At 41.5% G+C, this 13,955-nt stretch overlaps 1 protein-coding gene across 4 annotated transcripts in view; it reads left to right on the top strand.

Moving 5' to 3' along the window:
- The window catches only part of apba2b (amyloid beta (A4) precursor protein-binding, family A, member 2b), an 86,676-nt gene that overhangs the window by 39,487 nt on the left and 33,234 nt on the right, over positions 1-13,955 (top strand). For 3 of the 4 annotated variants that reach the window (XM_085270237.1, XM_085270263.1, XM_085270246.1), the window contains one exon: positions 13,408-13,902. In XM_085270237.1, coding sequence (XP_085126363.1) covers positions 13,428-13,902 — 475 coding nt within the window. In that variant the 5' untranslated portion in view covers positions 13,408-13,427. Of the gene's footprint in view, positions 1-11,485; positions 11,590-13,407; positions 13,903-13,955 lie in introns of those variants that run through there. The other variant, XM_085270253.1, reaches the window with a different exon arrangement.

Here is a 13,955-nt window from a genome sequence, read left to right on the forward strand (position 1 = left end):
TTGTTTTATCTACTTTTCTTCTGACGATGCTGTCTGTGTTGAGCGCTCAGTGGATCTGCGTTTGACTACTCCGCCTAGGCTGCACTGTCGAGCGCAGATCCACTGAGTGCAGCGGAAGCTAGCAAGACAGAAGCTAAGCTCGTTGCAACATGGCTACTGCCTAAACGCTACCCGAAATTGAACCTACCCCACTCTCATTCAGATCTGGCGTCTGGAACTATCTTGGTTTTCGTGTGAAGCATGACCCTGATGTAGGGCTGCCACGATTAGTCGACTAGTCACGATTACATCGACTATCAAAATCGTCGACGACTGATTTAATAGTCGACGCGTCATTTGAAGCTTTGTAAGATCCCAAAAGACGCAGGAATAAGTAGTAGGATTTAAGAGTGTAATAACAGACTGAAACAGAAGATAGCAGCACTGCATGTACAAGGATGCCAGCTGCCGTTAAACCCCAAAGAAGAAGAAGCTGCGTCCCAGAATTCATAGCGCGGCCCAGCTCAGTTTTCGACAATGGCGGCAGCTGGTTAGTTTTAATACTACTCTTATTATTCTTTCTGGGTCACAAAATAAACGTTTAACATGTTTTCAGGCGAGAATGTAGCTGTGTAAACCTCAAATATCTGCTCAGTTTATCAAGACACCACATATTTTCAAAAGCGCTCTGACGTTTTCGGAGACGTCTGTTACCCACTAGCTCGATAGCTAGCTAGAGCCCGTGAGAACACCGGACACCCGGCAAATCGTTTTCAAACCCAGCGCCGTCTTTCGCTACTCAGGTTAAACATGATATATAAGTCACTTGGATAACTTAAAAATTTTATTGTTTGGCTTTTTTCAGTATTTTATTTGTTCCTGAGTAAATCGGCTGAGTTTAGTTAACTCCACCGAAACAATCTGCACATTTCATTAAAATTTAATAAACTATCATCTTGTCTTTATTTTTAGTTAGCACATACCTTAAACACTTCAAGCTGTAAGCTAATGATAGTTATATAAGAGCAGATGCATGCTGGTGCAATAAGCTGTACGTTTTACGTACAATTGATGATGATCTGATTAGTCGACTAATCGCAAAAATAATCGGTGACTAGTCGACTATCAAAATAATCGTTTGTGGCAGCCCTACCCTGATGGTAAGCGCGTCATGGACAAAAGTAAAACAGTATGTCGGATGTGCCACGCAATGCTCAATTGGTGGGAACTAGTGCGTTAGCGCAGTTAGCTTATTAACACCCCCACGCACGGGGCGATCCGCGGTAACTCGTTAACGGAACTTTGCCACGTTATGGCGTTAATGTCATTTTAACGAGATTAACGCTGACAGCACTAGTGGGAACACAACGAATATGACTGCACATTTACACCAACATCATCCTAGTGCAAAGACAAGTGGAAGCAGACAAAAACAACAAGCACGCATGCTACAAACTTTACCCGAGTCATTTAGACAGCCGTTAGCACATGATTCTCCTTATGGGGACCTGATATGTTCAATATGCTGCTGAGAATATAGCCCAGAAGAAGCGTATAGTGTAGCTTTTATTTTGGAAAGAGCCATTTCTCTGTAATAAACTCTCTTTTCCAAAGATGAGTGATTTCTCGATCAGATAGATTTTTTTTATTACTTTGTTGTTTCAGCAACATTAAATTTAAAAACTGTACTTTTGAGTTAAAATATATATCTATAATTTTATTTTATAATTCTCCAAACTGATTGTACAACAGTTTTATTCAAAACCAGAAAGCATCAATGAAGCTGAAGAACCACATTTGGTGTGCATTTCCTTGGTTTTATTTAGCTTCAGATTGGATAGTTTCTTCTTAAGTTGTTTATTTGGTGGCATTAACCTTTTAGATATATGGCTATGAATCAGTATAAAAAAGTGACATAGCCACTGTGATGTTTGGCTAAGGGAGTCCCATAATTAAACCTCAAACGAGCTAGCGAACACATAAAGCCATCAGGAAACAAAGTTTACAGAACAAATTAGCCAAGGGCCATTTTTTTCTTAGATTTCTACCCAACTGTTGGTCTGATTCAAGGCTGAGGAGATGCCCCATGCCGGCTATTACAAAGAATACAGGTTTAAGGCAGTTCCACATTGGTTTCACCTTTCAGCCCTATAAGCTGCGTCCATGTTTTATATACAGAATATGCTTGCTTATGTAACTCAACACCACTGTGAATCTCAACTGAGCCGTGTTACTTGTGTCCTTGTAGCTACTAAATATCGTCCTCTGATCCACCCAGAAAGCAAAACACCCATCTAGTGGATTCTTTGAGGATTCATTTTTGCAGAGGGGAAATTTAATCTCTACACCAAAAGTCTCACATTTTTCACCCTGCTATAAAAGGTGGTAACGCACAAATGGATTGTTTGAATCATGCAAATGGGTGTGTTTATTCTGAACTAAGGTTTATTTGATGATTGGCTTAGGCAGTCGTCCTCAAGAGACTGAGCTGGAAAACAAAGAGTTGCCATGGTAACAGTCAAGGGTGAAGGAGGAGGGTGTGTCTCTGGTGTTGTGCTTGAAGTGGCAAAATGGACATTGGCAGGCAGGATGGCGGGGGAGCAAGCGATGCGTTCTGTGGTCACCAAGCCTCTCTTTTTTCCTTCCTGTCTTCCACATATTCTCTCTTGTTGTCATCCTGAAGTGAGTGGGAGACCATGAGGAGAACAAATGTTGAATCTTAATGAGACAGCTCAGAAGAAACTAATTTTCTCCCTCTGTCTCTCTCTGATAGTATTTCTTTATTTACAAGCCGCATAACTCAGCACAGTGATGTTATTACATAATTTATCAGCATGTGTGTAATGGTGTAGAAGCGCTGTAAGGTCAGGTTAATGCCACACCGTTAAATGTTTACAAGATCATGTGATTGGCGCTGGCCCTAATAAAGATGAAGGATGAATGGCAGCCCTGCTTATTTCATGGACCACTGGGTATTTACATGCTTGGTGAATCCCCATCATGCTTGAATTACACTCCTTGGTTCATCAAAATGTGTCCAACAATTTAACACAGCTGGTTGTCTGAAGAAGAATAGCACATTAGCAAGTAGGTACACTGATTAAAGTTTATCCTGGGCTTTATCTGTCTGAACTGTGTCCAAACAAAAGAGTTAATAATGCTGAGATGCAGCAAAATGGAATTTTTATAACAAGCCACGTGAAAAAAAAAACAGCATTATTATCAATAAAAATTCTTTTTATTTTCAAAAAAAAATCACATTTACCTGTTTATTGTAGTTTTCATTTTCCTTTTTTGTTATCACCTATTTAGAGCTAAATAGAAAACAGTTACATTTACAGGATGATTTGACGGTTGTTTGTGATATAAACAGTTTGATTTTAAGCCATAAAACTGCCATTCATTGGATGTCTTCACTTTTTTGGATGATTCTCTATAAATCCTAGAGGTCGTTGAGTTAGAAAATCTCAGTAGGTCAGCCTGTCTAGCCCCAGTAACTATGCCACAGTTAACAGTCAGTTAAATAACCTTTCTTCTCCATTCTGATGCTCTGATGGTCATTTTGACCATATCGACATGCATAAATTCATTTGCGTTGCTGCCTGTTCATTGGCTGGTTAGATAATTTTGATAACAAGGTGTTCAACAGGTGTATATAATAAAGTGACCCGTGATTGTATGTCACAAACCGAATGATGATTTGTTGATGACCTGTCTTATGTAGCTAGCAAGCAAACACCATGATGAAAGACACCCGAGAAACAAAAGTGGATAGTCAGAGAGTCGACATGAGAGTTTCAGCTTCGCTGGCTATAATGGGTGCTGTGGTTCAGTTGTGATCCAGCGGAAATTTTGGTTTCATGCATGAATATTCTCCAGAATGCATATTTTTGTACAAAAGATCAAAAGAATGAGCTTCAGGGTAAACAAATCTTTAGTGTTAGGTCAAATCTAAACAGAGCGAGGCACTCAATAGTCAGTGACTTTGAAATGTCAGTGATCTAGCTAATGCTAATTGTGTTTACTTGTTTAACTGCATGTCAACAGCACTTGACATGCAGTGGCTTGTTGTTGGTAGTTTGCCTCAGTTTTTAAATTAGCTTGTAAAATGAGAGACTGCGATGCTCCAGCCTTTCAGTAAGCTAATTTCTCCACTCCCACTGCTCCACTTTTACTCCATCGAGGTCAGAAAAAGTACCCATTTGCTCTTAAATGATGATACTTGTGATAAATAAGCAGCTGATCGGCAGCAAACATGTTAAACAATGACACATTTCAAATTAATTTCCATCCACTGACAAAAATGATCAAATTTCCTCTCTGTGCTTGTGTGGGCTTTCTCTTGGAGCTCCGGTTTTTCACACATTGAAAAACATGCGGTATTAATGCAGCCTATCAGGGACCAGGATGCTCTCACAAAAGGGGCTCTTGATCTTGAGTTTCACTTCCTGATTAAATAAAGCTCGATAAAAATTCAGTGCAAAACATGTTACGATCTAGAAGTGTGTAATGGATTGAATGTGGAAGATTGTCACTTTAATCAAGTTAACCCCCATCAAGAAACTTGATCTTTTTGCAGGACACAAGAAAAGAGAATAATAAAAAAGAGAACCTTTAAAATATGAAAAAAGCACAAAACAAGAATCCAAAAGACAACTTAATGACTCACATTGGGAAAAAAAATACAAGAAACAACCAGATCCAAAAACTGATGTCTGGGAAAGAAAAGACTATATAAACAACGGGGTAATAGGAGCAAAGCACATGATCAAAACAAAGGGGAAAAAGGAGGAAGTGAATCTGGAACAAGGTGCAAGAAAAATAAAGATAAAAGTAGTGGAACAGGAAGTGACCAAGGAACAAATATCTACACTGAGGCTAACTAACTAAACAACATGATGGAGACGGGAACACACTAAAGGCACTACCGACAAACAGAGATGGGCAGTAACGCGTTACTGTAATCCGATTACTTTTTTCAAGTAACGAGTAAAGTAAGGGATTACTATTGCAAAAACGGTAATTAGATTACCGTTACTTTCCCGTAGGAACGCTGCGTTACTGTGTTACTAAAACCATGATTTTTTTGCGAGAATGTCTCATGACAGTGACGTAAGCGAGTGCGACGTTGTGACAACAGCTGTGTGCAGATCAACAATGGATAATATATCGAGTGCGGAGAGAGTATGAGCGTGCAGCGTTTAAAGCGTGGAAGTACTGACCTTACTTTGAGTTTGATTCCATAAAAAGTGACAAAAACATTAGTGTCCGTTGTGCGTGGGAAGAAAACTTCTTTTTACACCGAAAAAAAACCCTAAACTTCAAAGCAAGCACCGAGTGCGCAAGGACGTAATGGGAAATTCCCAGAGAAACTCGCGGATTCTTCCACTGACTGCTGCGGCACACCTGCACCAGGGTAAACCTCCGCCTACCGCAGTCCTGCTTTACAGGCAGTGTTGGGGAGTAACGGAATACATGTACCGCCGTTACGTATTTAGAATACAAAATATGAGTAACTGTATTCCGTTACAGTTACCGTTTAAAAAGGTGGTATTCAGAATACAGTTACTTTGTTGAAATAAATGGAATACACTGGGGTACTTTCCTGTTTCATTTTGTCGCGGGTCAGGACTGTTTAGGTTTTGTTTGACAGCTACGATCTGTTGTTCCAGGCGGCAGCGTTACGGTTGCCATGGTTACAGGGCGACGCTCTCTCTCTCTGCGACTGTGTGTTTCCTGGGTGAGAGAGCGCCTTTTCGTTGTTGTTGTTGTTGTGCTAAGCTAACAGGCAGAATGCTACAAGCATAGCTCTAAAGAATGTAGCATCATGTTCAGCGTAGTCCGTGCTGCTGGGAGAATGGACTGCCATACACGTTATGTGTCTGTGAGCGCGAGGAGGGAGAAAAAGGGGAGTGGAAAGGTACGAGCAGTCATCGAGGAAAAACGGGAGCTGGAAGCATGTAAATATAATAATAACCACTGCAGCCAAGAAGAGTGCCTGACGAGCCCAGTTGTAAGTAAGCTATTAAGACTCGACTGTACACCGTGTTCGTGTTTTCCTCCGAAAACAACAAGTTCCGTTGGAGCAGCCTTTCAACGCCTCTCTCTGTCTGTCGCAAGAAAAGTTGACCCACACAACAAAGTAGAGCTATTTTTCGGCTACCAGCCGACAGGGACCCCGCCGTATTATGCTGGGCTTACACTGTGCGATTTTTTCAGTCGCGCGATTCAGCTCCTGCTCAAACTGTACGATTGACTCGCAGGGGTTAGAAGTTCATAGGTCACGATGCAGGGTCTCACACTATACGGCCCGATGCTCTGATGCGACCTGAGTGCTCACACTGCGTCCATAAAAATGAAGGTTATAACAGAAATTCTGTCGCTCGCTCTCCCTCTCCGTCTTTCACTCACACAGACACACCACCACCATCAACTTTGCTAAATTGCTAATGAAAAACATTGGTCAGGCAGCTGTGATTGAGCAGCAGTGTCGATCCAACTATTTTCACGGTTGTTGTGGTCGTGATAATTTTGTGAGGCCACATCGAAAGGGCTCGGATGGTTCTACAGGTTGTGCCTCCATCGCTTGTGTCCAGATCACACGCTGCACTGCCGTGCTACGCCGTCTTTTTCGCTGACATTTGTGTTTGCGCGTGCGCAGTGTGGCAAACTGCGGTGACACCCTCACGACCAAGCGATTGATGATCGGGAGCTGGTCGTGAGGTGTCAATCGCTTCTCGTTACCCCACGTATACTACACGATGCACGACGCACAATGAAGGCCAAAATCGGGCCGATCGCCAAAACGATCGCACGACTCAAAAATCGGCTCAAAATGGGCCAAAAATCGCACAGTGTGAGCCCAGCATTAGTCAGAGGTCCCTTTACTACAGTTCGGAGTCGCGGACCTTCAGTAATAGTAATAAATCACACAGCAATAGTACATTCACGTTGTTGTAAAAAGCATGATAATATTGTAGCGGGTCAGGGCTGTTCGGGGTTCTGCTTGTACAGTTATGTTTTGTGTATGTTGCCATGGTGACGGGTGACGCCCTCTCGCTGCGACGGTGTGTCCTTCCGGGGTCAGAGGGCGCCCTATGTGTGTTGTGGTTGCCGCGCTGAGCAGTTAGCTAGTGGCAGTGTGTTCTTCTGCAAATGTAATAAACGGCTGTGCTCCCTGGCTAGCTCACGGGAAGCAAGACCAAACGATACCTCCGTCTCCTCCTTGTCTGAACTCGCCACAATATATTAAGTAATCCAAAGTATTCAGAATACGTTACTGTCATTGAGTAACATAACGGAATAGGTTACAGAATACATTTTGGGGCATGTATTCTGTAATGGAATACATTTTAAAAGTAACCTTCCCAACACTGTTTACAGGTGAAAATAGAGCAACAGGACCGCTAGTCTTTGATTTTATTTATTTTCTGCTGTGTTTTACTTGCATCTATTTGAAAGACTGAGTGTAAACACAAAAAAATATTTTATTTTATGTGCTGGAATGTGCAGAAAATAGGTTTAAATATTAAACAAATTTCTTCCAGTCAGAGAATGTTGCATATAATTTAACATTTGCTTGATGCATAAAGTTAAAAGATTAAAACTAATAAAACAAGTTTTAAAAAGAGACTTTTCCATTTGATTACATTTTGTATGATGGATTATGCAGAAAAAGTAGAATTGGGCTGAAAGATCTATCGCTTTATCACCTCTTCAGGTTGTAAATCGTGTTATTAAAAAGTAACTAAGTAATTAATTACTTTTGAAAATAAGTCATCAGTAAAGTAACTGGATTACTTTTTTGGGGAAGTAATCAGTAATTAGTTACTGATTACTTTTTTCAAGTAACTTGACCAACACTGCTGACAAAACAGGGAGAGGCTACACTGGGAAGAACTGGAGAAATCAGAAAATAAGAACATTATTAAGAGTTGAAATTGAGTTTCACTGGAAATGTTGAGTTAGGTAAGAAAACAAACATTGAAACATAGTTTTGTAGTTTTACACCTTCATCACACCATTTAGCTGAATGTTTATAAATGAGAATTGCCCAGTAGAAGCAATATCTGTGATAGACGGGTCACCTTTCCAGGGTTTACCCCACTTTCCACCTTATGACAGCTGAGATGTGCTCCCACAACGCTGAAAAGCATAAATGGAGAAAAGTGGGTGGATGAATGGAACCTCCATTGGTGCAATCTCAGTTAAATAACTCAGTGATCATTACTTTTCTACCACCTAATCATTCCTATCCTAATAGCATCAGTGGAGATTAATTTCTGTCTTATAGCATTTAAAGATGATTTGAATAGCTGTGTAACAACTCGGTCGATAACCTTCAGTCTTTGTCTTTCTGTCCCTGCCTTATCTGTTTTCTATTTCTTCTTCCACGGTGAAGCCTGGCTGTCTAATTCAGTGGTGTGATCAGAGGTCATAACTTGAAATTCAGAACAGAGAGACATTAGCATTCCCAAATCTCACACTATGACCAAGCCATCTGCTTCCCTTGCCCTCTGTCTGCTCCTCAGCTTTGCACATCCACACATATGCACACAGTTTAAGACATACATGTACAAGGGGAGTGTCCCAGGATAATTTAAGGCTTTGTCTTACTGTAGCTGAAGTAGTTATTCAAACAGACCTGAATAGGTCTGTCTGTGAAGACAAGTGGCCCCAAGTGCAGCAGAGAACAAACAAATGGGATACTGCAGGCAGGTCGGCTCATATGCTGCTGTTACTGCTGCCTGTGTGTGCGTATATGTGTGTGTCGAGCCTCTTTTAGTGCTGAAGGTTGCAGCTTGAGTCAGTGCCTGTATTTCAAACGTTTGTGTGGGAGACAGATACTTGGTGAGCGTGCAGGTGTGGATAAATAAGTGTACAGTGATGGAGCCAGCTGGATTTTGATTTCTTTGTGCACCAGGCACTCATTTGTTTTCTTATCCATTGCATTTCTATTCAGATATTCTATTCCCGTGGGGCTGGAACATTTCCCTGCATGCATTAAGTAAAAGACACAGAAGACAGCTTGTCCAGGAGAGACTAATATAGTTAAAGTCTTTCAAGTTCAAATAGGCGGACATGTGCAATTTAGAGGTCAGACACAGTCACAGCGTTTCTCTGAAGGGCTAACACAAAGCACCGTGCAATCATGCATACAAGCTGTGTAGCAGCAACTTCTTTGCAGCTCGTCGAAGTAGAAAATCGCAGAAGACCAAAGAGAGAGTTAATTCACAGTGAGTCAATCCAAACCATTTTCAGCTCTTATGAAAAAAGGCTGACTGCATTCCTGTACATTGCCCCAAACTTAACAGCTAACTTTGAGCTACACTTCCCATTTAAAGTTTCACAAACTGCAAAGACTACCCCTGAGGGCGAGCTGACAGAGTATAATCGCATACATTCAGCGCTTGCAGAAAAGTATTAGTCACTAGTCTGAATTTACCTCCTGAAAGTATCGCTGCAGAGAAGTAAAGAAGATCAGAATCAGAATCAGAATCAGAATACTTTATTGATCCCTGGGGGAAATTATTTTTTGTTACAGTGCTCCATTTTAAACCAACATTAAGACAAGACAGACAATACACTAACTAAGAATAGTACAATATATACATATATATACATACATACATACATACATAAGTCACTCATAAATAAATAGTTGGAAAAGAAACGTGTAGTTGTAGCAGCAAACAGTGTGTTAAGTGGATGCGTTGTACAGGGAGATGGCCACAGGCAGGAATGATTTCCTGTGTCGTTCAGTGGTGATTTTCATGCCACTTTGAATGTAGGTAATCTCATCTCGAGAATGTGTCTGAAAAATAATAGCAACTGGCGCTTGTCTTATTATGACTGTCAAAGAGGAATGGAGAAAGTCGAGATGAAAAACACTGAAAAAACCTGCACTGAACGGACGTCACTGATACAATGAGACGGTGAGACAGGACCCCGCCCCCTTCCTTACTGAGTGCTTCCTTTGGCAGTTCAGCATCAGCAGCCGCTGTCTTGAGCTGACAAGAGCTACCTGCGTGCCCACACATAGCCTGATAACATCTGACTACCAACTCCTAGCCTAGAGCATGAGAGCCCGATATTTTCAAAACTTGATAATGACGCTAAACTTGATAGAGGTAACCACACACACTCAAGGGGAAAACACAAAATGCAGCATGCAGCTGACAATGTTCCTTTATCTGGTTAAAAATGTTTGATATTTTACTCTGTTGGAGGATTGTTTTAACAGCTTATGTCTCGTTAGCTGTTTGACAGCTGCTGTTTCCAATTAAGGCATTTCAGTCATAATAATGCTAGTTATAGCTTTCTGAGTTTTTCTCATTTCACTCTAATACAAGCTGCTGTAGCTCAGTTCACAGAATTTTGATGGCCTACATTTGGATATTTGGCTTATCACTGACAAAATGCTTGCATCACACGTAGGCATATTGAATTTCAGGATCCCACACTGTTCCCATTCTTCCTGCTGATGCCTCATGTCTTATAGCCGGAGTCTGCTTCTGTTTCCTGCAGAGCTTGGTTTTTTTGGTTGGCAGCATAATGAAACATAGCTGCTGTTTTTCTTGTTAGGAGTGCACCACATTTCAGTACAGAAATTACTGTTGTGTTAGTGTCTTGGGCCGAGAGAATGTTCTGGGTGCAAACCTTTTGGTGAGCTGGAGCGTTTCTATGTATGTTTGCATTTTTTTAAAACTCCAAAGGTTTTCTCGCACAGTTTAAAGACATGTAGCTTAGTTTTATGTGATTGGCCGTAGGTGTGTATATGAGACTGTTTGGTGTCTGTGTTAGTCCCAGGCTGTACCCTGCCTCTCTCCCACTCACAGCTGGTATAGACTCCAGGTCTCCTGCGACCCTAAATTGGAAAAGCTCTGAAGATAATAGATGGATGGATGTTTGTGCTTATAAAAGTGGGAAATGTGGGTGGATTAGTAGATAACCAAAACATCAACAAACCAAAAGAAAAAAGTAAGCGCCAACTGACTTTTTACCCGTGTAAAAGCACAGATGGATTGTGTGCCGTGATTTATTCTAAAATTACAAAACAGGTGAGACACATCCCTTGTGAGTGTTGTTATTATGGCATTATCATTCAAGTACAAATTCATGCAAAGTGAATAAACACAGTCAAATCCCAAATACAATGCCACACAAAGCTGATTTGGGAAAAGCCACCTGGCTAGGGACTTACCGGATTTCCAGAATTACATGGCAATTGTATTGGCGCTGGGGTGTAAATAATCAAAAAATGTGATGTGAACAGTCAGGCAACACCACATGAGGAACAGGTGACTTTTTTTTTTGTGAATCTAGGAAGCCAAGAGGAGGTCAGAGGGTATCAGCCCCCAGGGGATGCAGTTACCCATAGTTACCGATCCTTCCCCCCAGCTCTGGGGATTTGTATGAGGCGTGGCTGAGCTCCAACAGGATGATGCTGGGTTACAATGTGAAGAAAGAGGGAGGGTGGAGTCACAGAGGTGCATGCTGTGGAGCAGCTGGTGGGGGATGGGAGGAGCGAGGAGCAGAGGCGGAGGGAGGACTGTTGTTACAACAGATCGTAGTGCTATTGTACAGCAGACACCAACCTCAGGATACCAGGTAAGAGATATGAACAATACATGGTTTAGAATACATTGAAAAGGTGAAGGTTTTAATAGAAATCACTGCCAATAGAACAGAAGGAAAATCTTTTGACGTGTCATGTCATGTACAGTGACGCCTCATTAGGTGATGGTGTTGCTGTGTTTCATCAGGTGTGTCCATGTCTCTGCACTTGCAGAAACTCGGTGAGCAGAAACCTTCATGTTAGCGATGTCATTAGAGCCCGGTACATATGTACATATCTCTGTGTGCACATTTAATCTGACTCCCTTGAACAATCTCTCGTGTGTGTTTCTGTGTGTGTTCCCGCCTTTGTTTTGTGCCAGGTTGTGCAGAGCTAATTAACCAGTTTAATCGCTGGTGATGGAAAAATGTTATTATGGCGAGTGAGAATGAGGGAAAGTCGTAGCAACAGCCCTCTGAGGGAAGTTGTTTATGGCAGCTGGATGGCACAATAGAGTAAGGGTGGTGGCAAAATGGATGGCAGTGCACAAAGGATGCATCTAACAGAAAAGTACACAAGAGCTGAACTTTTTCAGTTGGATGTTGGGATTCAGTGCAGCAAATATATCTTGTGATTTGTTTGTGCATTTATATCATACTATGTTCTTGTTTTGGAGCTATGTGTTTATTCTTCGCTTGTTACAGTTGTGTTTGGTTGTTCTTAGTTCTTAAATATAATCTGTGCAAACTAGCCTCTTTTTCTTTGACTGGATTGTCTAAGACAGTGCATGCATATTTTGGTTATTCAGTCTTTTCATAGTCCTTTTATTCAATCTTTTTGTATTTTAGAGAGTGGCATATGTAATGTTTACAGCAGTGGGTTTTAGTAATGGTGTCTCATTAATAACTATTTTCATAAAAGTGACATCTACTGTTTGATCTTCGCAGCTGAAAGTACAAAAAGTGCCACCAAATACCGGCTTCAAAGAAACCTCCTTACCAAGAACCTTTTTCACAACTTCTGTTAACCATCTATAAATCATGAAGAAGAGGGCTTACATTCTTTGAATACAAAGGCCCTAAAGTGAAAAATACATCATAAACTTGGACCGTTGCTCTAAGACACAGCATGACACTGACAGACTAATGCCTTTTTCAGTAATTCCTCTTGATTTCTCATTTTCATTTTCGATTCCAAAGGGAAAAATGGTCATTCATATGCAAGCAAAAATCTTTCATCATTCTTTTAGAGAACAGAGACAATTTGTTGTTTCTCTGTCTGCCCTGCGTAAACAGATCTTCCATAGGAGCAGCTTTTACCGTGTCCCCACATTGAGTATTCCCGGCGAGTAAGCTTCAGAAGGATCAATAAGTGTCTTGATTGACTGATCATCTGCACTGGTATCTGTGCACATGTTCAGCACCTATGTGGAGATGACCTTGATTTAACTATTGATTCTTTGTCTGGCATTGTCCCATTAGGTTTATGTGCAGGCAGTATGCCCAGAAAGGCTCTGTTCTTTGTGTTTATGGTTATAAAACAGCCTGAGCAACATGTCAAAACCGCTGTTGTGAATTTGGAGTTTGAAATTTGAAGTAAGCACCAAAGTGTTCTTTAGACTGTACACTGTAAATAAACCATGTCTTATTTAATTACAAGAATATATTGGAGTCCCAGAATGTGTTTGTTTGCACATGGGTCTGTTTGATAAAGGGAATCTGTTTATAGAAATGTGATAACACATTTTATGGATTTGTCCTAAAACCTTATAATTATACCAGCTTTGGCCTTGTAGATGTGAACAATCATGTAATGCATCTGAATTTTAAGACATTCTGAAGTCTTTCTCCTGTTTTTCCTCTGTCACGTAGGGTAAAACCCACAACAATGCATGGCCTGTAAGCCGCCAACCATGGCTCAAAGGAAGAGGCCAGGGACCAGTGGAGGAAATAGTATGGCTGCCCCAGGTCCCGCCTCCTGTCCTACCACTCACGCTACAGAGTCATGTGATCTGAAAGCAGTAGCGGCGCGGCAACGCCCACACCGCTACCCCAAAGAATCGCGTGAGCCGAAACCTCTCCCTCACTCCTGCAAGGCACAATATTCTTCTCCCAAGTCTCAAGACACGGGGCGCAGTCATCCAGAAGCGGATGCAGATCAGGAGGAGGAAGTGAAGCGGTACAGCAACCACGAACCAGACGCAGAACTTCAGGATCAGCGTCCAGCAACACCATCCACGCCGGAACATAACCACGACCGAGATGACCCTAACCAGGGGGACTTCCACGGTGGAGCCGACAGCCTGGATGATGATTCCAGCTCTGATTATATAAACAACACCTCAGATGATGATGACTATGATGACGGTAAATGTGTACATGGTCAACTTTTCTGTTTTACCTTTTATTTTTATAATATT

Source organism: Mchenga conophoros, linkage group LG1 (genome assembly GCF_057382185.1).
Source record: "Mchenga conophoros isolate Kocher_MC1m ecotype Shallow Benthic linkage group LG1, M_conophoros_male_GT1.1, whole genome shotgun sequence".
Classification (NCBI taxonomy): Eukaryota; Metazoa; Chordata; class Actinopteri; order Cichliformes; family Cichlidae; genus Mchenga; species Mchenga conophoros.